The following is a 24,769-nucleotide window of genomic DNA, read 5'->3' as shown; positions in this document are numbered from 1 at the left end:
CCAGGTGGTGGGTGAGGACCCCCTGCACCAGCCTCCCTGGTGGCTCTGGATTCCAGTTGGCCACAAAGCAATAAATATAACATGTTACATGCAAGGGAGGTCACGGGGTGACTAGGGAGGAGGCTGGTCTTAGAGATCTGTTTTCTTGTACATCCAAGCACAGTGGCAATATTTCAAGTAGTTTTTGTGTGCACGTGGCCTATAACTCTGAACGGTGTGGGACAGAAAGCCCACATCTGCCTTGTGGACACTCAAGTACCACACGGACAGAATGGTGACAAACAGAAGGCTAGCAGACCAGGGAGGCCTGTGTCCACCCTGGAGCCTGGAAGACGAGCCTCAGCACAGACCTGGAGCCAGACTGTGGGGACAGCTCCACAGGGGACAGCTGTGCATGTTATACTTCACCCAGCCCTGCCCACTGCACGGGAGGACGGCGGCTGGGCACTGCCCTTTCTGCCGTCTGACAGGGAAGTTAATAGAGACAGCCAGCCACACACTCATGAACGCTACACGACAGCAGGCAGCCTCTGCCACACAGCAGGCAACGCTCTGCCTGCCCTGCCCCCACCCTTCCAATTCTTAAATATCTGAAGTTTCCTTTTATAAAGAAGAACTGAGTTGGGAGGGTGGGGACTTTAAAAAGCACAGTGCTTCACGCGGCGCCTGTGCCCAACGAACATTTGAACGAAAGGACTATCCCCTAGAAGGCAAGCCTGTGGCTTTCCTCCAAGGACCAGACACAGATGGAGGCGAACACTGGGCTATTTATACACATAGACATGGTCCAGCATCTATACAGCATGGTGAAGGACAAGAGCCAGGAACGGGAGGCAAGTTCCCAGCAGCCCACACTGCTGGCTGAGGTTCTCCAGTCTCTGTCTGCATAAAGTGCTCCGGTGATTTACAAAGCTGGGTGGGTAGTCTCAAAGGGAGAGGTTCCTAGAGAGATCAAAAGGCCACACCCTTTTTTCTTGGCCTAACAATGGGGCAAGTGAGCTGTGAGAAAATGCTTGCTTTGGCTTGGAGTCAGCAACAGTCTCAGGGCCTTGCCTGTCCACAGGGCTGCCTTGAGTTCCGCAGGTGGCAGATGCCCACACTCACCAGCCTACCACCTCTCGACGCCATACCTGTTTGCCAAAGGAGCCAGCTGGGGAAGTGGGCAAGGGAGCTGTCCCTGGCACGCTGATGTCGCCCTACCAGCAGAGACTGGCAGCCTAGGAAGCAAGAGTTGCACCAGTCCGCACAGGTCCACTGTGCAGCACCCTGCTAAAGCTGGCTGGCAGCAGTCTCAGCACCATCGGATCAGTGTGGAGGACAGTCTGCCAGGTCCTGGCCCTGCTCTGAAGGCTGGCAGCAGGTGGTCAGGCACAGATGCCACTCAGCAGGGCTGAGAGTCTCCTCTCGATGCACAGCTTGCCTGTGAAGGAGAGAGCATGAGGTGGGGAGGCTGCACCTCCCGCCCCACCTAGGCTGCCTGGGAAAGACACTCACACTTGGCGATGTTCTCAATGTCCGCCTGGTCTGTGAGTGTGTGCTGCAGCCCCTCCAGCAGCAGCAGGGCTTTGTGATAGCGTGGCACGCAACCCTCTCGGTGCTGAAACATCTCGTCTAGGGCGGCCGACTGCACCTATAGACAAGGGCAGAGCTGGGCGGGGCCGGGCAAAGCACGGATGGCCCGGCTGCTCAGCACGCTGCACACTGGATCACCAAGTTCATTTTTAGTTAAGGGCTAATTATGTCCTAGGGGTAGCTAAGGCCGTTGGGTTGTCTGCTTGGTCTGGGTCCCACCATCAACCCCTACCCCAGGACACTCCGAGTGGCACTGCTGGCAGAATGCAGATTCCTAGCACTGTGGCTAGGACAATGAGCTCGTCAGTAGACGGGGTCACTGCTGCCTGAGAAGTGAGAGGTAAGGGAGGCCCCCTTATACTCTGGCCCATGATGTGTTCCTCATGTGATCCACAGTGTGGTCCTCAGAGGCCTCTCAGGCCAGCTGAGGAGGCTGCTACCTGAGCTGATAAGCTGCACAGGGACAGGTCATCAGGTCAGATCACGGGAGGGCCCTGCTGCTTAGACCGCCACACCATCTGCAGAGCCCCAGCACCTACCACAACTAGGACCAGTGTCCTAGGCTGCCACACACACAGCACACAGACAGCCTCATACCATCTGTACAGCATGGCTGAGGATGAGCCGCTCAGCGGTGACACCATGGATCCCATCCAGCAGCCGCTGCTTGTCCAGGAAGAAGCGCTGAAGCCGCAAGCTGAGGCCCTGGCAGGACACCACGCTGGCCTTGTACAGCTCGTTCAGTCTGCGCACCACTAGGGCAGAAGTGTCATCATCTCAGCCCCATGGCGCTCCACAGGGAAGCATGTGGGTAGAGGAGCAGGTTCTACCTGGGCAGGAGCTACAACCCCCACCAGCCATGACAGGATCAGCTTCAGCCCCAGGTAGCTCTGTCCTAGGAAACCCACTTACTTACTCTGCTCTGAGCATGAGGCCAGGTCCTGTGAAGGCACGTGGCCAACGGCTCTAGCATGGCCCTGGGCCTACTTAGTGTTAGTGGCATCCCCTCCCTTTTCAGGCCTGCTCACTCCACCCCAGCAACACTTCCCTGAGCCCACATCCTTACCCTGCTTCACAGTAGACGAAAGGCAGAGCTTGCCAGCTCGGATCTGGTCAATGGCAGTCTGAAGGCCTGAGGACAGCAGCTCTGCCACCTTCAGGTACAGGACCAGCTGCTCTGCAAAGCTGGAGGCAGCACACAGGTCAGAGGCAAGGTGGGGGCAGCGGCGTCCAAGAGCTGAGGTTTCCATCCCCAGGCAGCACTTACCCCCATTCTCGGCTCAGCTGGCTTATCTGGTCAGCCACTACACTTTCCTGGAGCTGGTACTCGGGGGCCCCGGCCGCCTCGCTGGCACTACCCTTCAGGGCTGCAATCTCCAAAACTTGCTGTGCAAACGCAAGTGTGAAGCGCAGGCTGTGCAGGGTCTCCGTGTGCTCTTGCTAGGGAAGCAATAAAGGTCAGAGCTTGGGACACAGAAGTGTGCAGGAGGCTGACAGGTTCACCTGCCAGAGGGCAAGTTAGCAGGTACCCATGCCTGTCACCTCCCCACAAGCCTCACCTCCATGAGGGTCTCCTCTGGGAGGTCAGGAGCCTCGAAGGTCACAGCCCCTTCCAAGTTGGCGGCAAGGGGGTCAGCAAGGCTACAGCAGTGGCCTGGGGCAGAGAGCTCAGAGGCCTCACCACAGGCCCCAGGCATTAAGTGGCGGGCAGAGGAGGAGCCGGCAGAGCCCACTGTGGGTAGACACCTGGTAAGGGATAGGCAGCACACCTGCCTCTCGCCCTGCCATCTCAGGCCCTCAACTCCACCTCTAGAGTTGAGATATTCCTCGGTATACACTCCTCCTTATCCTGATGTTTTAGTAGGGAACACGGTCAAAGGTGCCAGGACCCCTAGGGCTCCATCTTAAAGAACCCTAGCCCCCCAATACTTAAACCCACATCTGCCCAGAGGCAGCGATGAGGCCATGTGTGAAAGGGCTGCTACAGGTATGGGAAGACACCACTGCCATCACTGTCAAGTGGCAGGCCCCGTGGATGTGCTCTGGGACCCAGGATCTTGGGTACCATCACAGCTCCACATACATGCTGGGAACGCCAGACCTTCATACTTGAGACTATGCTACAAAACAAGGGTGTGCAGTGCAGCATTTACGTGGCACAGACCTCACCTGAGAACATTCTGGTGCGGGTGCCCTGGGGCGGTGTGGACCCACTGGGTGGGGAGCCCACAGTGAATACCACAGGTGCTGGGCTGCTGGCCCCTCCAGCACGGGGTCCTGGATGCAGGGTCCCTCCAAAGCCAGCAGAGGGAGCTGAAGAACAAGGCAGGCTCAGGGACCCTCCAGGGCCAGACCCACCCCACATACCCCTAGAGACCCTCACATACCAATCTCCATAGGTCTCTCCTGCAAGCTGTCGGTGCTGCCCGAGTCAGAGGCCTGCGTCCCAAATGCAGCCTTAAGCAGCAGGTCTGTAAGGCGGCTGGTGCTGAAGGACCTGAGGTGGCAGCAGTGGGGAGGCAGTACTGTATTTCTGCACACACGCATAGCTCAGGCCAGGCATAAGCAGCTACACTCCTCCAACTAACTCACTCCATCTTTCACACAAGGCAAGCAGGCTGGACTGCAAGTGCCCGCGATCTGCCACACATGGGCAGCCAGCAGCACAAGACGATCGTGGTCAGAAATGGTAAGGAAGACAGCTCCTGAGCACAGCCCTTGCAACCCCACTTACCGGCCAAAGGGGCCCCTGGTGTCTTCAGCAGGCCGCAGGCCAGAGCCCAGCTGCTGGCCCTGAAAAGGACCCGCCTCTGAGAGGTCAGGCAGTGTGCGGTTCCGAGGTGGTGTCATTACTACACCCTGCCGAGCCAACAGGGTCAGCAAATTCTGAGAGCTGGGGGCTTTGGGGAAGTCAAACGAGGGCCCAGCCTAGGAGGGGAAGACAGTACTGAGAAGGCCCAATGGACTAACAGGACTCAGAACCCACAGCCCACAATGGCCCCCACTGAGGAAATCCTTCCTTCCAGACCAAAGCCCAAGGGTATGTATGTAGGCTCTTCTAGCATGAGGTGGCCTGTTTGGGGACCCCTTTCTCAAAAGGAAAAATAAGAAAGGAGTTAGAGGGCTGGAGAGATGGCTCAGAGGTTAAGAGCACTGACTGCTCCTCCAGAGGTCCTGAGTTCAATTCCCAGCAACCACATGGTGGCTCACAGCCATCTATAATGTGATCTGGTGCCCTCTTCTAGCCTGCAGGTCTATGTTTAGGCACAACACTGTATACATAATAATAAAAAAAAACTTTAAAAAGTTAGAACTACACAGTCTGTTGGGGAGAAGATGGACTTCTGAGACGTCTTGAAATGCCCCATCATGCAGCCAATGCTGTCTCAGGACTCAGGCCCTTCTGACGGTGGGGCTTACAGCTATGTGCCACCGTGAGTTAGAGCTTTCTCTTCTGTACCCCTGCACATCTTAGTAAGCACCCGCTGGTACCAAACTACTAGCATGGTGCCTACTAAAGAGACAAAGGGCCCAGGTTTTCTTCCCAAGGCTGAACTGCAGGGCCTGTCAGGGAAGCCGGTGGTCCCAGCTGTCACAGGTGTCCCACCAGGAGCCAGTTCCTCTCATTTCCCTTCCCTAACCCCACCAGGCAGACAAGACACAGAGACTAGGTCCTTCCCCACCTCATCTCCCCCAACAGAGCTCAGTCCCTCCTAACCCCTCCAAGCCATTACCTTGGTGGGAGAGCCTAGGATGGGGGGCAGGGGACTCCGCTGTAGGAAGTCAGGCAGCTTAGGTGAGCCACGCAGTGGCCGGCAAGACTGTAGCCCTGGGCATGGCTGGGGTGCACTGGCCTGGGGTGCGCTGAAGGTGGCTCCCAGTGGGTCTGTCGGGGGCTTAGGCAGCTTGGGGCGCACAACATGGAAGTCGGACAGGTTGGGGGCGCTGTGCAGGCGGCAGCCCAGCCCAGTGGTTCGTGGAGAGTGCTCAGGCACAGAGGAGCCTGGGTACAGGGACAGGCTGCATTACTACCCTCAGGTCCCTCTGCCAGACACACTCCACGAGTACAAATGTCCTTACAGAAAGTCTCTCTGGGAGCGGAGCCACACATCCGTGGAGTACCAGGAACCGCATGACAACAGGAGGGAGGCCCCAGGCCAGGAGTGAGCTATGCCCATGCCTGCTCTACAGATGCTCTGGTCAAGGGCTGTGCCCACACCCACCTGGCCGTGGTGACCTGCCAGCTCGCATATCAGCTCCTTGTGGGGAGGGCACTCTGCTCCAGCTGGGCCGCTCAGGGATGGTTCCCACTGGTAGGAAAAGGGGTGCTCCGTCAGACCACAGCAAACAGGGGTCATCACACCCAGCCCACCCACAGGTAGGGAAGGAATGCCCACCAGTTCCCATCCCCAGAGAGACTCACTTACCTTGGGGAGAGGGTGTGTAGGGACGGCCACCTCCTAGTGACAGCTTCCTGGCCAGCATGGCTCCATCAGTGTGGGATGGAGGTGATGGGCTGGCCCGAGCAAAGCCCAAGGGGCTAGTGCTATCTGTCCTTCCGATGGCCGAAGACCTGCACACAGAGCCAGGGCAGGTAAAGTCTCACCCATATCACTTATAGCCCAGCTCTGCTTCTCCTGGCTGTGCTGGCACAGTCACTACAACCACAGCTTCTCCTGGCTGTGCTGGCTTACAGTGTCACTACAACCACAGCTTCTCCTGGCTGTGCTGGTACAGTCACTACAACCAAGTACTACCAGTTGCCTCCTGTGGCTTACAGGAAACACCAGACACAGCTTGCAGGTTTTATGAGCTCAGGAGCCCCCAGTGGTTACAAGAATTCGACAAACTGCAGGACTGTCCCACAGGACAGCTGTGGCAGGGCTCTCACCAAGGTCAGGGTCACTAACCGGGCTGCCTGGTGTGGAGTTGGCGACTGCAGGTTCTGCTCGATGCGCTGGTAGTTGTGCACCTGAGTGGGGACAGGAATGGGGACCGAGGCACCGTACCTGTTGCTGGAAAAGGGACCGGGCCGGCTGTGGAGAGAGGGTAACCACTGCAGAACACTGGGAAGAGGCTCAGGCCTGAAGAGAGCTGGCTTTCACACTGTACATTTGTGTTGCCTACAGTGTAACCCACAGAGAGGTCTTGCAGGCAGTATCCTCAGTTGATCCCCTCATCAACCCAGCCACACAACAACAGGCCTTCAGTGGCCATGTCTGGCCAATCTGATCGAATACAGGAACTTTCGACACAACAGATCTTGGCAAGAAGGATGGCCATGATGCTAAGGCTCACTGATGCCCGGCTATGCTTACCCAGAGGGGCTGGGAGAACTGCTGCAAGTCGGAGAGGGAGATGGGGTGCGGCCATGGCTCTCTAGGCCAGCAGAGGCCACCAGCGAGCTCCTGGTAGCAGAAGGGAGAGGCAAACACCTTTAGATTGATGTAGCCAAGCCCTAGATGCCCTCAGCAGGCTTCACTGAGTCCTTCCCAAATGTCCTTATTCCCAGCCAAGACTGGACCAGGTAGTATAGCATTGGCTACCCCAAAGATCCAATTTAATCCCCAAACACAAGTCAAGAGGGACTCACCCACCAGGTGTGGTGGCACACAGAGGCAGGAGGATTACTATGAGTTCGAGCCTGGTCTACACAGCAAGTTCAGGATAGCCAAGGCTACACAGAGAAACCCTGTCTCAAAAAAAGGGGGGGGACTCACCCACTACATAGTAGGCTGTCAGGTGGGGGCTTGGCACTGGCTGCCTCAGCTACCAGATCACCTGTAGAAGAAGACAGCACCTGGCCAAGGTGTCTTCTGCTCTCCTTGGCTCACCTGACCCTCTCTCAGGCTCTCTGTGTTCTGTCCAATGTTCCCTTTCTCCCAGAGTGTGCAGTCGGGGCAGTGCTGTTACATGCTAATACAGTGGCTTTGCAGCGTCCCAGAGAAAGGGACATCTACTCCAAGCCACTGGCATGGCAAACCTTCTGAGCCACCTCTGTGTTGTACATATACCACCTGGACCAACCACATCCTTTTTTTATTTTTTAATGCTCTGGAACCTGAGCACAAGGGCTTTCAGACACACTGGTGGTGGTGACATTCTCCCCAGAAAGCTCAAAGCTTTAGAACCCAGTCCAGTGGTCACAGGAAGACAGGTCTGAGCCCCACGCTCAGGACTACAAAGACTCTACAACCACGCCCAAACCATGCACATGTACCCAAAGCTGGCTGACGAAGCTCCTACACTCCCTCAACAAACACTGTGAGGCAGGCTGCCTGCCTGCAGAGTGGGGCTGACCTGGAAACTGGGCTGGGACCATGACAAAGTCATCTGTGTCACAAGAATCTTTGCTGCTGCCACCGGAGTCCCGGGAGCCCTGCAGAAAGCCAGCAGCGTCGGCTGGGGAGGTAAGGGTCTTCTGCAGCTGTGGCATCTCCCCCAGGGACTGTAGAACAGAGCAAGGCTGGTGAGCTGGGTCCATAGGCAACCAACCTCCCCAGGGATAACGCAGACCAGCACAGTGGTGCTGAGCCAAGTGGCTGGGCTTGGACATTTCCTACAACACAGCAGAGTGCTCTCTTTCGAATATTAAAGACAAGCCCCCCGCCCCCCTGCCTTATGGGATACAGACTACACAGATCATGCCGGAAGCATGTAAGAACGAGAGGCAGGTAGATCTATGTCTGCATTCCATGGCCCAACAGAAGCCCAAAAAGCCAACTCACCGGTGGAGACGCCAGGTGGGACGCAGAGCTGCTGCTGGAGCTGCTGCCGGACCCTGAGCTTGGGTATGAGGGCACAGGCACAGGTGGGGCTGCAAGAGGGATGTGGGTCACTCTGCACACTGCTGGTTCCCACTCTAGCTCTGGAGACGTGGCTGCCCTTGACTGGCATCATCCAGTTCTCACCAGTGACAAGCAGGCAGCAGCACGTTACACCACCTTGCACTGGTACCTCCAGTGTCCCCAAGCCCACAACATCAGAGCCACCTAGGTACCCAAGGCCTTAAAGGAGGCACAACCAGGTGCCCATCTTTCCAAGGTGTCCCCCCCCCCCAAGATAGCAATGTGGTACCTATAGGAAACATGTTACAAGCCCTACTTGTGCCCAAGACCCCCAGAGACTCACACTTCTTGATGGGGGTGCTGGCATCTAAGAAAGGGTGGTGGAAAAATTCATCTGTGGATAAAGGTGTGAATTATCTTGATGCCCCTGACCCAGACAGCCTGATCCCAGCTACTTAGGCAGAGTCCCAGACCATGGCTCCTGAGCACATGTGGCCCCAACCTCAGCAGGCTTCAGTCTGCCGGCCTTGCTGGGGTTCAGGAGCCCAGCTAACACAATGGCAGCCAGATGTAAGACCCAAGACCAAGCAGGTGGCCTGCGCTCACCAAAGTCCATGCGGTCCTTGTGGTTACGTTGCAACAGAGCTAGGAGCAGCTGCCGCAGGGGAGCTGATGTCTCCCGTGGGATGCTGGGAGAGAGGATGGGTTTGCGTAAGTTGTGAGCTGCCAGGGTGGACCCACCCTGGGGAGTAGGGAGAGATGCTTACGCAGGAACTAGTGTCTTGTTCTTCTCATAAAACAGACGCAAGTCCTGAGGGCTGCTGGCCTGTTGAGACAGCAATGAAACGGTTACCACAGGGCCCTGACACCTGTCATTGCCCAGCCTTTCCAGTACCTTCACCCCCAGAGACCCGATAGAGAGGACCCCTGGGCGGCTCATATGCCACGTGCACACAAGGACAATGGGAAGACAGGTAACAGAGAGAATCACTAGACCCTCTAGCTGAGAAGGGAGTGGCCAGGACCGAACAGGGAATTCCTCACTGAATACCTGCTGGGGGACACACCTGGGAGGCTCACGAGTTGACATCCCAGTGAGAGGTAGCAAAGCTAACTCCTGACCTGAACAGTGTTGACTAGTAGAAGCTATAATGGCAGCCCTATCAGCTTGGGTACACCACAGGCATCAATACTATGTCTTGCCAAGGCAGACGCACCCTTGGTTCTCAAATTCTCCTTGATGCAGACTTTGTCTCCAGGTGAGGAACACTAATGCTTAGGTTATGTTTTAGATGCAAGGATGGATGGAAGGTCAGGAGACCCGAACCCAGTTTATCAATATTCAGACACGACTCTGATCTCCGGTGGGGCTCATGGCAGAAGCGACCTTTAACTTACCAAGTAAAGAGGTATGCATGGCTTAAGCCCTGTGTAAGAGAGTGCTCTGCTAGGCGGGATGAACTTGTATGTCAGGGTCAGTGCTGACTGGTCAGGGCCTAGGGCTACCTGACAATAGGAAATGCAGTATTACGGTGACCAGGGAACAGTATAGCAAGGGCTTTCATCTAGGGAACATAGGCTAGGGCTTTGGGGACTCACTAAGCCCTTAATGCCGTGGGGCTCACTCACCTGAAAAGGGGCTTTCCCTGTCAGACACTGGTAGACAATGGTGCCAATGCTCCACAGGTCAGCCTTCCCATCGTAGTGCTGGGACATGATGACCTCAGGGGCCTACAGGGTGACAACACAGATCAGCACTGCTGTACACTAGTATGCAGTAACCAGTAACAGGTGCCAGGCAACCAATACACACCACCCAACCACTTGTTTTTTCTTTTTTTCCTTTTTTTTTTTTTTTTAGACAGGGTTTCTCTGTGTAGCCTTGGCTGTCCAGGACTCACTTAATAGACCAGGCTGGCCTCGAACTCACAGGGATCCACCTGCCTTGCCTCTGCCTCCCCGGTGCTGGGATTAAAGGTGTCGCCACCACACCCGGCTAACCCAACAAGTTTTCACATTACAATGTACTACAACTCTGACTGCAATCCAAAAGGAGGCCAGCTGATCTTTGGAGGGCCTGACATTCCTGGAAGGGTCTCAGGGTGGAGGCTGGCCCCTGCCCTTCACTCTTCAGGGTAGCTGGTGTTGAGTTAAGTGGCCCTGAACCATGTATGAACAGGCTCGTACCATGTACATAGGAGAACCACAGAGTGTGGCCGCCATCATGTTGCTCTGGAGGTACCGGGCGAATCCAAAGTCAGCTGCAGGAGAAGCACCCAGATGGCCTGAGCTCAGAACTGCTGTGGGCAGGATCCCTTGCTGCAGTCTCTCAGGGAGCCACCACCCAAACAGGTCTCACCAATCTTGACTCGGATGTTACTGGGGTTGGCACGGCGACCCCCAGGATTAGACAGCAGAATGTTCTGGGGCTTCAAATCGCGGTGGATGATGCCCTTGCTGTGCAAGAGCTGCATGGCACCAGCGATCTGTTGCAGGAACAGCCTGACGGTGTCTTCACTCAGGGTGCGCATGGCTGTAAGGAAAGCAGGCTGCAAACCACTAGGCACCTAGGCCAACTCATCTTGCAACCGCCAGAAGAAGCTGCTCCTTGCTTGTTTCAAGACTAAAGTCCACCTGCCGCTCTTGCCAGACACCCCTTAAGGACCCCACTCACAGCAACCCTAACTGCTGGCTCTTGCTGCCGCTGACAGCACGCTGCACTTCTTGGTTGCTACTTCTCCATTGACACCTTCTAGGATCTTCCACATTTCTAAGATAGTCATTCACTAGGCTTTGTCCCTACTTCTGGGGACCTCGCCCACAGTAGCCTCCCAAAAGCAAGTTTAAGTAAAAGTAGGTACAGGGGCTGGAAAGATGCCTCAGCAGTTAAGAGCACTTGCTGCTCTCACAGAGAAATCTGGGTTTGGTTCTCATCACCTACATGGTGGCTCATAACCATCCGTAACCCCAGTCCCAGTGTTTCCAGCACCCTTTGGCAAGTGCCAGGAATGCACCTGGTCTAAAGACAGACACATTAGAAACAAATTAAAAGGTTTTATTATTTACTTATTCTGTTTATTTACTCCATCCATCCATCTATCTATATCTGTCTTAGTTTTTCCAGACAAGGTTTAACTGTGTAGCCCTGACTATTCTGGAACTCACTTTGTAGACCAGGCTGGCAGAGAACTCTGGGATTAGAGGTAGGAGCTACCACCACCCAGCAAAAAGTATTTCTTAAAAAATGCAAACAAGGCTGGGCATGGTGGTACACACCTTTAATGCCAGAACTCAGGAGGCAGAGGCAGGTGGGTTGCTGTGAGTTTGAGGCCAGCCTGGACTACAAAGTGAGTCCAGGACAGCCAAGGCTACACAGAGAAACCCTGTCTCAAAACAAAACAACAACAACAACAACAAAAAGCAAACAGAAGGGAGCTCAGGAGGCAGAGCCCTGAGTCCGCTGTGTCCAGGCCAGACGGGGTGAAGGCTTCGCAATCAGCAGCTCACTGATAACCGGATCTGAAAAGGCCGGCAGGCAGACACCGAAACATGTACACCTTAGACACACACACTTGGCACATACAAACTAAAAATAAACAAACTGCTGGAGAGATGGCTCAAAACCAAAATGAGAACAAACATTCCCTTTAGATCCAGCCTGGACTACCCAGCTCACCACAGCCCAATCACTTGACAGACGGGCAGTTGGTGAGGCAGCAGTGGAACTGAAACACACACGTGCACAGGGTCCATATGCACCCTGTCTGGCCTGCTCACTCTTCCCTCGGCCATTGATAGTTGGCCAAGGACCAGCCTAACACCTGTGGAACCTGGAAACTTGCCAGGAACCACCCAGCTACTGAAGGTCGTGGAGGAGGATGTTGTGTGGCTGCCCCAGAGGACAAGAACAAATACTGAGCAGGCCAAGCCAGGCACGCTCAGCCACGTGAACCTGAGCGTGCAGTGAGCTGACAGGCCACACTGCATCCGAGGCCAGGAGCCTACAGTCAGCCCATCTCCACCTACTCCACAGCTGACCTGTCTCAGCCGACTGCATAGGGCCCTCCAGACCCAGTGTCTTCTCTGATGGCTCAACTAGAAGCCAGTGCCCCAGTCTTGGGAGGTGTCCTGAGGTTCCAGTAGAGGGAGGTCCCAAAGACCAGGACCTGTGTCCCTTTGGAGAAAAGGAGGCTAAGGAGCTGCTACTTCTGTCACAGCCTAAGGCAGAAGGCACCATCTAGGAAGGGCTGCTTTGAGCCATCGATCCCTGTTTGGTGTATGACTGAGTCATAGACAGCCACTGCTCCCTTCCAGGCCGTGGGCCCTACACCGTCTCACTTGCCCTTCTCTCCAACCCTCAGAGACCCATGGAGGAGATCCGGAACTCCGTCGCTCTGCTCTCCAAGCCCCACCACTTGCTGTCTTCCAGTGGCCCCTGAGCTCTCCTGCTGCCTGAAGCTTCCCTGCTCTGCCTGGGGGCCCCTCTCAGCCTGTACCCATCAGATACTCCCAGAGAGCTCTCTTGGCACAACTGCACAATACTCTAACGCTGCCCACTGGCCCATCATGAACGATGTGCCTCCCTATGTCCATGGCTGCCAGTGCTTGCTTGACCCACCGATCCTGCTTGTGTCCTCATCCGGGGCAAAACAGAACCTGACTATTCTGCTTCTGCCACCCACCCAGCATGGGGGAGACACTCCATGAAGAGCTGAGGTGCTCAGACTGAAGGGCAGTAAAAGCTGGGCTCACTTCCTACTCAGCCCAAAGCAGCAGGGTCAACGCCACAACCCAGCAGGGGCAAAGCAAGCTGGCAGCATCTGAGGCGGTGGCAGAACCAAGCTGGGGTGTGCCTACTCACTGTGCAGGTAGTCAGCCAGGTCTCCACCATTACAGTACTGCAAAAGACAAGACAGACACCATCAAGACACGGCCAGAGAACCTCCAGACTTTGAGCCTTCCTAGACTCTTTAGTCCCATACCTTTCCAGTGCAGGTATCCCCAAAATCCCAGCTAGGAGTATCGATAGTTCATGCTTATACCCGCGTACCCCTGTGTCCTGGCTCCATGGGAACTCACCTCCATGACCAGGTAGACAGAATTGGCCATTTCCTGTAAGACAGAACAAGCCATTTGAGATGGGAGAGTACGCTGTATAGTCTCACACTGGACATTACTTGGAAGAGCCCGAGCACACGGGACGACAGGCAACCCCAACATGCCATCTATCCAAGTAGCTTGAAGCTGAATGAAGATGGCCAGGCCTGTGTCCTCTGTGGCGAGGACATCTGTGGCAAATGGCTTGGGGAGTATGTATCTGTTGTCACAGTCATACTAAATATGGCCTTGGTGCCTGAGACCCCATCTCCACGAGGCTCAAGGCATGAAAAGGCTGATATGTATGTGGCTCATGACCTAGGAAGGTAGCTGCTGCCCAAAGGGAGCTGGCCTTGATGCTTAGGCTCAAGTGCTACTCTGCTCCCGGCTCTGGAATCCACAAGCCAGGTGACAGGCTGGTACTGTCAGGCTGGGTCAGCAACAAGAAGGTCTCCTCCCTCCACTGCTCTGTCTCAAGCTCAGGCAAGCCCTCACCTGGGTACCGGTACGGTCCCTAGTCTAATCAAGTACCCAGCAATAACAGCCTGCTGTGAACAGGGACCATCCATTCGACAGGGCCAAGCCCCACGCTGTGGTGCCTCCCTAAGTAAATCACTCCTCATAACCACAACAACCACCACCCTCACAGCCCACATTGACAAACTCAGGACCCCAGGGCACCAAGTCAGACAGGCCAGATCTAAACAACCTACAAGTCTTTCTGCAGGCAGCATGATCCCTGAAATGTAGCAGCCAGATGGACAGTGGTCTTGGGAACCACAGGAAAAAGGCCCTCCCTACTCCAGCCCACAGTAAGAAGCAGAGGCCCCACCCTATTCCTCTAGCACTCCCTGCTCCTAAGGAACTTAGCTGCAGATGGAGAGGGCCCAGACCAAGAAGAGTCTGCAGAAGAAGCGCTTCTCATATCCTGCAAGGGCTCGATGGGGGCAGAAACCCTCAGCCCCAGATGCCCCCAGCACAGCAGCCAATGGTCACCTGTTCCATAAGTCAGCTGTCCCAAACATGTACTCAGACACCAAGGAGGGTCCTCCAACTCCTGCCCAGACTCCCAGTCCCCATGGCTACTGCCTGCACATGAACATCCCATGATCGACAGACACAAAGTATCTAAACACCTAGGATATGAATATACGAAGAGCCCTCCCATGTGCCCCAGAGCTGCACCAGCGAGGTTGGGGAGCCATGGCGTGTGCTCAGGCAGTCCAGCTGTCCCACTCCAGTGTGTTCCTAAGACTGACAAACTGGGTGTAGCCCATGTGGGAGGCTAGTCACAAAGACAGGCCTAGACTGCTTCATGAAGGCCTGAAGGCCAGAACCCCAAGACCCTTCCTCAGCTGCCCTGCCCTGCCAGAGATGAGGAGCCTCGGCTTGGCCCATCTGGCTCTATTCTCACCTCTGCCTCCCAGGCCAGCTGCAGGGGACAGACTCTGGGGCAGGTCATGCTCTGTAGAGCCCTCAGTCTGAGGAGCCACAAAAGGAGCGTCAGAGGAACAGACCAGGAAGGAGGTTAGGGGCCCAGAATGGAGGGACAACGTCAAGGTAGGATGCAGACCAAAATGAAGAAACCACCTGAGGCTCCTTCCACTTGGAGCTGGAGAGCTCAAGGCACAGCCAAGGATACAGACACAAAACCTGCTCCTTCTGTATCTAAGAGGGCTTGTCTCTGCAGCACCAGCCCATGCAAGGGAGGCCTCTGGTGTCACTTGTGGGACACACACACATCAGAGGGTGACAGGTAGAGACCCAGGCCTGTCTTTATCATTAGGACATGGTCTGTCCCAGAGCCTCAAACTCATCTACCCAGCCAGGACAAGCAGGAATAGTGACAAGGACAGACAAAAGTTCTGAGAAGTGGTACCTCCCCTAGTTTTTTTTGTTTTGGTTTTGGTGTTTGGTTTTTGGAGACAGGGTTTACCTGTGTAGCCTTGGCTGTCCTAGACTCACTTTGTGGACCAGGCTGGCCTCCCGTAGTATTAAGCTAGGATCCCAACCAAGCACTACAGATACCAGCTGTCACCTATAAACCTGTCCTGACACACAGCACCTACCTGCTGCTTCCCTAGAGGCAAAGCTGATGTGAACCACAGGACTTCAGCAACTACACAGCCTCTCCCAGAAGGGCTCAGGTAGACTGGGGCCCACGATTCACAACAGTCAGCTTATCCCCCCACTCTGACCTCCTGTCCCAAGAGAGCAACGAGCACTCCCACCAGGCCTGAGCTGTGGCCTTACTGCCCCACTGGTAGCACCATCTTGGCAAGCCCCCTCAGGCCTGCTCCTCGACCCTTCTCCTGTCCCACTGCTCCATCTCCCTGAGCCCCACAGGGAACCAGGCACAGGATGTTCCCTAGCCAGTTTCACAAATGAATGAGCCAAGACCCAAGAAACCAAGAAACATGCCCAGCTCTGTGCAGCAGCGGGGCTCGCCCGGGCAGGCTGGCTTTCATGCCCCTGCTTAAGCCAACACCCAGCCAATCCCAACCAACTTAGACCGTTCCTGCCTGGCTTCCAGGGCTAGGCCGTGCTGCCTCCAGCCTGGGAGGAGTGAGGAGTTGAGGCAAACTGCAAAGCAGGAAGGCCTCTAATCAAGACCTTTTCCAGGGCAACAGGCCACCTAGACCTGTCCCTCCACGATGATGGGGTGCCCTCCTCTGCAACAGGCCACCTAGACCTGTCCCCCCATGATGACAGGGTGCCCTCCTCTGCAACAGGCCACCTAGACCTGTCCCCCCATGATGACAGGGTGCCCTCCTCTGCAACAGGCGCCACTGTCTCCAGCCTCTGCTCGGCTTGAGTGGAACTTCAATCCCAGCACACAGTGCAGGCTACTAAGCAGACAGCAGCCACCCAGGCTCCCACACTGACCACCACGGGGAACACCCTAGGCAGGCTCCCAACACTGCCGTCTGCCAGCCAGGTCCCATCACCAAGCCCTTGAAGGGAGGAGGGTGACAGAGGGTGGCCAGTGGGCCAGTCCCAGCTGGCAGTAGAGCAAGGCAGGTCTTGGAGGCAGACATTCTTTTGCCGAGCTTCCCTTCCTGTGTGAGGGGAAGACTTACTCACAAGGACAACAGACACTGCAGATGGAGAACAGAGTCAGCACCTGCAGGGGCTGGGCCTGCTATCCTCAGCATGCACTGCTGGTCTAAGAGTCCAACATCCTGGGAAGCTACGGGCATCTGGGCACATAGGAGGCTGCCCCACCCCAGACACTGACATATTTTGCTTAATAGGATCCCAGCTCTCCACCCTCTGCCTGCTCTACTCTGGTCTGGTGATCTCAGGCTGGATCTGGCAGGCGGGTGACGAGCACTGACCCACTTAACTCCTGAGGAGCCAGGTTTCTGGACTGTAGAAGGTGACAAGGCTGACAGAAGGAAGGCCAGCTCATAGCACTGGGGTGTGTGTGTCTGTGTGACTGTGGGTGTGTGAATGTGTGTACCTGTGTGACTGTGAGCATGTGACTGTGTGTGTGTGTGTATGAGATGGTGAGTGTGTGGGACTATGAATGTGTGGTTGTATATGTGTGACTGTATTTGTGAGTGTGACTGTGTGTGTGTGTGTGTGTGTGTGTGTGTGTGTGTGTGTGTGTGTGTGTAAAAGGAAGGTCCCACTCGACCCCAGTGGGCTACAGCAGCCACCCTTTGTTGCAGCCTCTTGGAGGAGACATGCTGAGTCCGTTGGGTCTGCGGGCCTCCGGTCATGCACTGTCAACAGCCAGGCCCCTCTCTGAGACCTCAACGGTAGTGCAGAGGAGCAGAGCGGCTCCTTAGGAACAGCTCTACAGAGTTCCTCTCCAGGACTGTACTCCTAAAATCTATCACAGCAACCCTGACCAGTGTAGACAGTCCAGTCAGAAAGGTGCCTCCTACTCCCCACCAAAAGCCAGAAGGCTTCCCTCAACAAAGCAACAATCTCCCTGCAAGAAGTACACAGGCCAGGCAGACATGAGACCAGAGCTACATGGGGCAGGCATCTCTAGAACGTGGCGTCTATCCCACACAGCCAGAGGCTTTCGTGTGGATTTCATCACAAGCTTTGCACCCTCAGTATTTTTATGTTATCTACAATTCAAAAGGTAAAATCCTTGGTCCAGCAGGTAAAAGAATCTGTCAGCAGGCCTGACAACCTGAGTTGAATTCCTGGTTCAACATCAACCCATCATTTCAGATTTAAAAAGATAAATTAGGGTCGGGTTTAAGTAGCTGGAAACGTGGCTAGAGAGCATTTGTTTTACCGGGTTGTGGCACACGCCTTTAATCCCAGTGCTTGGGAGGCAGAGGCAGGCAGATCTCTGAGTCTGAGATAGTTCCACGGGCTGTTACAGAGAACCCGTCCCAAAAAACCTAAATACATACATAAACTAATTAATTAATTACTAAAGGGAGGTGCTGCAGAGAGGGCTTAGTGTTTAAGAGAACTGGATGTTGTTGCAGAGGACCAGGGTTTTACTCTCAGCACCCACATGGGGGCAACCACCTGGAATTCCAGTTCAGGGATCCAACACCCTCTTTTCTCCTTTACAGACACCAGGAATGCCAGTGATGCAGACATATATTCAAGCAATACATCCATAGATATTAAAATAAAATAATTAAAAAAAAAAAAAAACCAAGTTCAGTCTAGTGGCACCCATTTGTAATCCCAGCACCTAGTAGGATGAGATAGCTACATATGAAAAACCTGTCTGAAAGCTGGATGCATCGATGGTGTATGCCTTTAATCCCAAAGTGAAGGGAGGACTATCAGAAATTCATGTAGTTTAAGGTTAGTTTGGATTTAGGAAACCCTGATTTGAAAAACAAAGAAAGAGTTGGGTGTGGTGAGTGTGGTAGTGCATGCCTTTGATCCCAGCACTGGGAAGGCAGAGACAGACAGAACTCTCAAATTCAGAGCCTGCCTACATAGTGAGCTCCAGACCAGTTTGGGATACACCTGTTTAAAAAAAGAAGAAGAAGGAAAACAGAGAAAAATGCATATTCAGTTTTGCATGTATACAGGCTGCTGACTTACTTGAATTCTGGTCTATCTCTGACTGAACCCACAGCATAAGAAGATCTCCAAAGCAGGGCGTGGTGGCGCACGCCTTTAATCCCAGCACTCGGGAGGCAGAGGCAGGTGGATCGCTGTGAGTTCGAGGCCAGCCTGGTTTACAAAGTACAAAGTGAGTCCAGGATGGCCAAGGCTACACAGAGAAACCCTGTCTCGAAAAACCAAAAAAACAAAAAACAAAACAAACAAACAAAAAAAAACGATCTCCAGGCAGGCGTGGTGGGCACACCTGTGATCCAGCACTCGGGAGGCAGCGGCAGGTGGGTCTCTTGAGTTAGGGCCCAGCCTGGTCTATAGAGTGAGTCTAGGACAGCCAAGGCTACACAGAGACTTTGTCTTGAATAACAAAAACAAAAAACCATCAAAAACAAAAGGCCTTTCTCCACTGTGGGTGGGAAGGCCACAACCAAACGCCCATCCCAGGCCAACAGTAACTGCGGACACTCCCCTAACCCAGACAGAAGAACTGAGAGCTGGTCTGTCTGCTAGGTGGAGGTGAGTCAGCCTGGGACAACCTGGCAAGGCGTAGGGCTTCAGAGAACCGGCCAGACAGCGTACTCGTCTCCAGGGAGTCATGAGCATCTAGGCTGGCAGGCAGACAGGGACTGAGCGAGCCCCACCTATGGCAGCACACAATGTGAGATGGTAGGAGAGAGCCTGTTTCACCCTGAGTGTTCCTCCCCATCACTCTGGTAGAGCTCAGGGACCTAGGCTGGACCATCAGCACGACCAGGAACAAGAAGGAGCTGGTGTCATGGTTTGGTTTTGATTTTGGGGGACATGGTCTCACTATGTAGCTCTGACTGGCCTGGCACTCACTATGTAGACCAGGCTGGCCTGGATCTCAGGGATCTGCCTCCCATGGGCTGGGATTGCCCTGCACCCACACCTGGTCAGTGTCATGTGTGATCTGAATGTGTCAGCACAGGTGCCCATGCTTGAACACTTGGTCCCAGCTGGTGGCATGGCGACACCTTCACAGCTGGAAGCATGGCTGGGGTGGCCACAGCCAGGCACCTACAGGCTGATGATCAACTAGAACCTGTAGCCAAATTAAGCTCCTCCTCCCTTAAGCTGCTTGTGCCAGGTGCAGGAAAGCAGCCTGCATAGAGGCTACCCTGGCTAGAGCCCTTGTCTCAAACAGACCAAACACAAGCGAGGGGAGGGCAGACACCTATGTGTGACCTATCAGAAACAAATCACCAACACTTGCATAGACAGACAGTACCAAGTAGGCAGCTTTAAGAGCTTGACCTCAGGTTGTCACCACAGACCCTCGTCTTTGCAGGAGTAAGCACAGGCATGAAAAGACAACTTGCTGCCAGCCTGACATAAAGGGACAAGGCAAGGCGACACTCAGGGTCAGACCCTCAGAGACAACAGCACCCTGCTTCCAACATGGGAGACAAAGTGTATTTGTTTACCACTACTCAAGATGCCGGCCAGACGGGCGTGCTGGTGCACGCCTTTAATTCCAGCACTCGGGAGGCAGAGGCAGGCGGATCGCTGTGAGTTCGAGGCCAGACTGGTCTACAAAGTGAGTCCAGGACGGCCAAGGCTACACAGAGAAACCCTGTATCGAAAAACCAAAAAAAAAAAAAAAAGATGCCGGCCATGAGGCCTCAGCTGTTAAGAGCACTGGCTCTTGTGTCAAGTATGGTTGCACACGCCTGTAATCCCAGCACTCGAGAAGCAGAGGCAGGCGGATCACTGTGAGTTCGAGGCCAGCCTGGTCTACAAAGTGAGTCCGGGATGGCCAGGGCTACACAGAGAAACCCTGTCTTGGAAAACAAACAAACAAAAGCAAGACTTCTGCCAGTTCCTTTTCTTTTCTTTTCTTTTCTTTTTTTTTTCTTTTTTGTTTTTCGAGACAGGGTTTCTCTGTGTAGCCTTGACTGTCCCGGACTCACTTTGTAGACCAGGCTGGCCTTGAACTCACAGCGATCCGCCTGCCTCCGCCTCCCGAGTGCTGGGATTAAAGGCGTGCGCCACCACTGTCCAGCCTATTTTTAATTTTTTTGTATGTGCATCAGTATATATCAGTGTCAGATCTCTTAGAATTGGAGTTACAGACAGCTGTGAGCTGCCACATGGGTGCTGGGAATTGAACCCAGGTCCTTTCGAAGAGCAGGATAGTGCTCTTAACCACTGAGCCATCTCTCCAGCCCAAGGATCTATTTTCTAGTGCCTAGCATCCTTCTCAAGACAACTCACAGCTGCCTGTAACTCTGGCTACAAGAGATGTAGCCTATGGCTGGGCATGGTGATGCACACCTTTAATCCCAGCGCTCAGCAGCAGAGCCAGGTGGATCTCTGAGTTCAGAGAGAGAGAGAGAAATGATCTGCTTCTGGCCTAAACTCACACATATACATGGGGAAATAAATCTTTGTGCATGTCTTTTGTTTTGTTTTTTCAAGACAGGGTTTCTGTGTAGCCTTGGCTGTCCTAGATTCACTTTGTAGACCAGGCTGGCCTCGAACTCAAAGCAATCTGCCTGCCTCTGCCTCAAAGTGCTGGGAATAAAAGCATGCACCAGAACACCCAACCTGAATAAATAAATAAATCTTAAAACAAAACAAAACAAACACTAGCCTTATGATGGCGGTGCATGCCTTTAACCCCAATCAGGAGGCAGCAGCAGTCAGATCTCTGTGTTCAAGGCCAGCCTGTTCTTCAGAATTAGTTTCAGGACAGCCAGGGTTACACAATGAAACCCTGTCTCCAAAAAAAGAAAAAAAAAAAAAAAAAAAAAAACAACAACAACAAAAAACCAACCAACAAACAAACAAAAACACTAGTAAGATTTGACTGAAAAGATAAGCTTTGAGCCAGTGCAACCTTAGGAGATGGACAGCTGCCAGATGAACACTGGCATTGTCTCTCTGGGGGCAATTTGACAACAGTCACTCAAACTACAGTATGTACACCTCTTGCCCAGGGCTCCGACTTCTAGGAATCCATCTACATGTCTATCCTAGCCAAAGAGCCCAAGGACAGTCATGACCACATTTTGGCTTGCCAGAATCCCAAAATAGCTTGTGTCCCTCAGGAGGGGTTAGGGTAGTAAAGTGAACCACAGCAGTCAAGCCCTAGGCACCACATGGCCTTAAATAACCACAGCAGCAGAGAAACAGCAAACAGCACCTGTGTTCCCAGTGTCCTGACCTGTGGCCTGACACAGGAAGTGATGGCACAGCATGTGTGGCCCAACCCAGGTGACCATTTCGTGGCAGCCACCTCTCGACACTGGGCCTGCGAGCTACCATTCCAATAGAACCAAGTGTGGGTCTTCAGAGCAGATGAGACATCAACATGTGACAAGAAACTGAAGCTTCTTGCCTTCCCCAAGAGACCATGGAGGACAGTGGGGTGGATGGCAGCAGCTGCCATCTCTAGGGAGTAACCTCAAAACTGTAGAGACACCTAAGAGGAGAGAAGGACAGCTACCCCCCTAGCAGGGTCTCTCTGTGTAGCCTTGGCTGTCCTGAACTCACTTTGTAGACCAGGCTGGCCTCAAACTCAGAGATCCATCTGCCTCTGCCTCCTGAGTGCTGGGACTAAAGGTGTGCGCCACCACGCCCGGCTCAAAGTGTATGTCTTAAATATCAAGGATACAGAGCAACAACCCACATGCCACGGGGCGAAGGGAGAGGGCAGGGACTGGCATCTCTCAGCATTTCCTCCGGGCAGAGGAAGCCACAGCCTTGTCAGTACTGGAGGAAATGGCAGTCGGGGCTCAGTGAGATGAAGCAGAACAAGTGAAAGCCAAGGGCTCAAGTCTTGAGTGGACAGTGGACCTAAGCATTATCTGTTGAGCTCTAGCCAGACCACCGTGGAAACACCCTGCAAGGGGACTGTGGGAGGCCGGATGGGATCACAGGGTGCAGAGAGCCAGAGTCTGTCCCTAATCTACTCAGCCCTGGGTTCTCTAAGAGGCACACGGGCTGTGCTGACCTGGCCCTTCCTGGAACACAGGACCAGGGGTAGAAAGAGGCACGGGGAGGGAAGGAAAGGCAGGCTCAGAAGGGCAACCTCCTGGACCCAGAACACAGTGTCTCCAGCTGTTGCCAGGTACTCCCTGTCACACTAGACCTAGGCCCTGCTCATGTCACCTCATGACATGTCACAGCCCCAAAGGTAAAGGGGAAGGAGGAGAGGAAGGGAGGGGAGATGGCCACCAAAACACAGTTGCCGGCCTGAAACCTCCCTCAGCCAGGCTTGGTCCCGTGGCCCCAGTAAACAGGTTTCAAAACCATTAGTCAGCACTTTGCTCAGGGACCGGCACCTAGGGTTCCCAGTCCCCACACAGCGCATTAAGGTCCTTCAGCCCCTGCCACCACTGGGCTTGGGGACCTGGAGGGCAGCACTGAGGATGACTGGTCAGCTAGCTGGCTTGCTGAGGCAGCCAGTTCTGAGGTGGCGGCATCCTGCTGCCGGGTCCAGTGGGCCCAGCCCCAACTGCCGGCAAGGAGGAATCTCCAGCAACCCCTCCCCCTCCCAGCCTCTGACGCAGGAGTGGGCCGGCCAATGCCAGGCCGCTGAAGCAATGTCAACAAACAAACCCGCCAGCCCAGACAGGTGGGCCTGCCTGGGACACTTAGACGCAGTAAAAGGCCACTGGGTCAGACACTGAGGAGAGGAAAGGGTCCTTATCACCAGGGCGCACTAAACCCAAACCACACACGACCCGAGCTATGCAAACGCCAGAGATTCAACGCTAGTGTTTACTGCCGCCTTCCTTCCTCAAGAGGCAGCAGATAAGCTAGGGAGGTCCCCAAGACCCAGGGTAAGCCAGGACAAACTTGGACCAGAAGAGGGTCTCCCTGGCCCTTTGTGGCCTCAGAAATGGGCAAGGCAGAGACCACCACATTCGGAGATCCAGATCCCCTATGCCAAATGCTAACCTAGAGCCATCAACTGCCCAACGGGGGCACCAGCCCCGGGCAGCCTAACGCCTGAGACTGGGAATGGGTCACCTGGCAAGAATAGCAGCACCCCTCCCCCAAGCCCAGAGCAGAAGCCTCCGGCCTTACCTGGAAGTCATACAGCGCCACAATGTTTTCGTGCTTTAGTTCCTAGGACACAAATCCAAGTTTCTCATGAGCGAGACAAGAACTGACCCACTCTCTCTCCCCCTCCCTCGAGGCGCTGGCTCACCTTCAGGATTTTGATTTCCTTTCCCAGCAGTGTCTGAGACTTGGCAAGGTTCTTCTTGTTAATGCATTTGACGGCCACCTCCAGGTCGTGCCTCTGAAAAGACAGCCGTGGACCTTCAGGACCTAGTACACCCCTCCCTCTGCCCAGCAAGGTGGGAACACATTGTTGGCCTAGGGTGACTGTCCCAACAAGGGTCGTGGGATGGGAGGACGCCAGAGGCAGGCAGGTAGGCTTCTCTCTACGGGGCCTGGAATCTAAGCGGATGGAACGCCAGGCGAGGTAATCAGGACTGGTCTGACATCAGGGCTAGGGAATCCTGGGCTGGTGTCTCCTGGCTTCTGGCCCTAGAGTAGCAGGTGGGTTTCCAGGGCTGGGGTCCCGGACTACGGCGGAGGGCCCCGGGAGCCTCACCCACCTCGCGGTGGCGACCCTTGAAGACCACAGCGAAGGCGCCGTGACCAATCAGGTCCTTGCGGGAGAACTCGAACTTGCCCACGGTCTCGACGCCGCCGCGGCCCGGCTCCATGGCGCGCGCGGGCCGGGGGCGCGGGCCCGGGGGCGGCGCTCCGGGGTGCGCTGGGCTCAGGCGACGGCGCGGGAGGCAGGCGGGCCGCGAACGCGGGGCCGGAGGCGCGGGCTCCTCGCCGGGGCCGCGCGCCCCATCGGGCAGGCCTGGGCCGGGTCCCAGTCCCACGGGCCGGCGGACGGAGGGGTGCGCTGCCTCGGTGTCCCCCCCGCCCCGGCACCCTTCCGGCGATGACAGTCGGGCCCCACTACGACTCGGCCTTCGGCGCTAACACACTCGGGCTCCGACCGGGCTCTGACTGACGTTGCGGCTAGGAGCCCCGCGGGGAAACAAAAGATCCGCGGCACCGGGGCCTCGGAGCCTGAGAAGCCGGCGCAGCCGCAGTGCGCGGAGGCGGGGCGAGGGGCGGGGCCTGCGGTGCCCAGACCTCTTAGGTGGTGGCGCTGGCAAGGGGCGGGCCCGAAATGGAGGGCACCTCGTGGGTGGTGGGGCGGGGCGGGGCCTACGGAGGGAGGAGCCCCGCCGGGGCCTGCCCTGTGGTGGGCGGGGCTTAGG

General features: G+C 55.1%; 1 protein-coding gene across 1 annotated transcript; it reads right to left on the bottom strand.

Annotated features, from left to right (window-relative positions):
* Positions 1-635: 635 nt before the first annotated feature.
* Positions 636-24,238, bottom strand: Ulk1 (unc-51 like autophagy activating kinase 1). Its single transcript, XM_051161748.1, has 28 exons — positions 24,104-24,238; positions 23,689-23,781; positions 23,565-23,606; positions 13,440-13,472; positions 13,222-13,258; positions 10,720-10,893; positions 10,548-10,621; positions 9,990-10,091; positions 9,128-9,186; positions 8,967-9,049; positions 8,704-8,754; positions 8,301-8,389; positions 7,873-8,020; positions 7,293-7,353; positions 6,891-6,980; positions 6,483-6,608; positions 6,000-6,145; positions 5,796-5,882; positions 5,307-5,575; positions 4,307-4,500; positions 3,960-4,069; positions 3,742-3,885; positions 3,132-3,304; positions 2,840-3,012; positions 2,639-2,757; positions 2,170-2,327; positions 1,495-1,630; positions 636-1,420 (listed from the first exon to the last, which is right to left on the bottom strand). Exons 1-28 carry the CDS (start codon positions 24,212-24,214, stop codon positions 1,365-1,367), a joined length of 3,138 nt encoding a protein of 1,045 aa, XP_051017705.1. The 5' UTR covers positions 24,215-24,238; the 3' UTR covers positions 636-1,364.
* Positions 24,239-24,769: the final 531 nt, after the last annotated feature.

The sequence above is a fragment of the Acomys russatus genome, chromosome 19 (genome assembly GCF_903995435.1).
Source record: "Acomys russatus chromosome 19, mAcoRus1.1, whole genome shotgun sequence".
NCBI lineage: Eukaryota > Metazoa > Chordata > Mammalia > Rodentia > Muridae > Acomys > Acomys russatus.
The sequence above is the reverse complement of the archived record's forward strand: the minus strand, read 5'-3'. Positions and strand labels throughout refer to the sequence as shown.

Coding starts and splice junctions, on each gene's coding strand:
- Ulk1 (XM_051161748.1), bottom strand. CDS start 24,214: ATGGAGCCGGGCCGCGGCGGCGTCGAGACCGTGGGCAAGTTCGAGTTC. Junction 5,883..5,999: donor CTACACACCCTCTCCCCAAG/GTAAGTGAGTCT, acceptor TTTTCCTACCAG/TGGGAACCATCCCTGAGCGG. Junction 2,758..2,839: donor CAGCTGAGCCGAGAATGGGG/GTAAGTGCTGCC, acceptor TGCTGCCTCCAG/CTTTGCAGAGCAGCTGGTCC.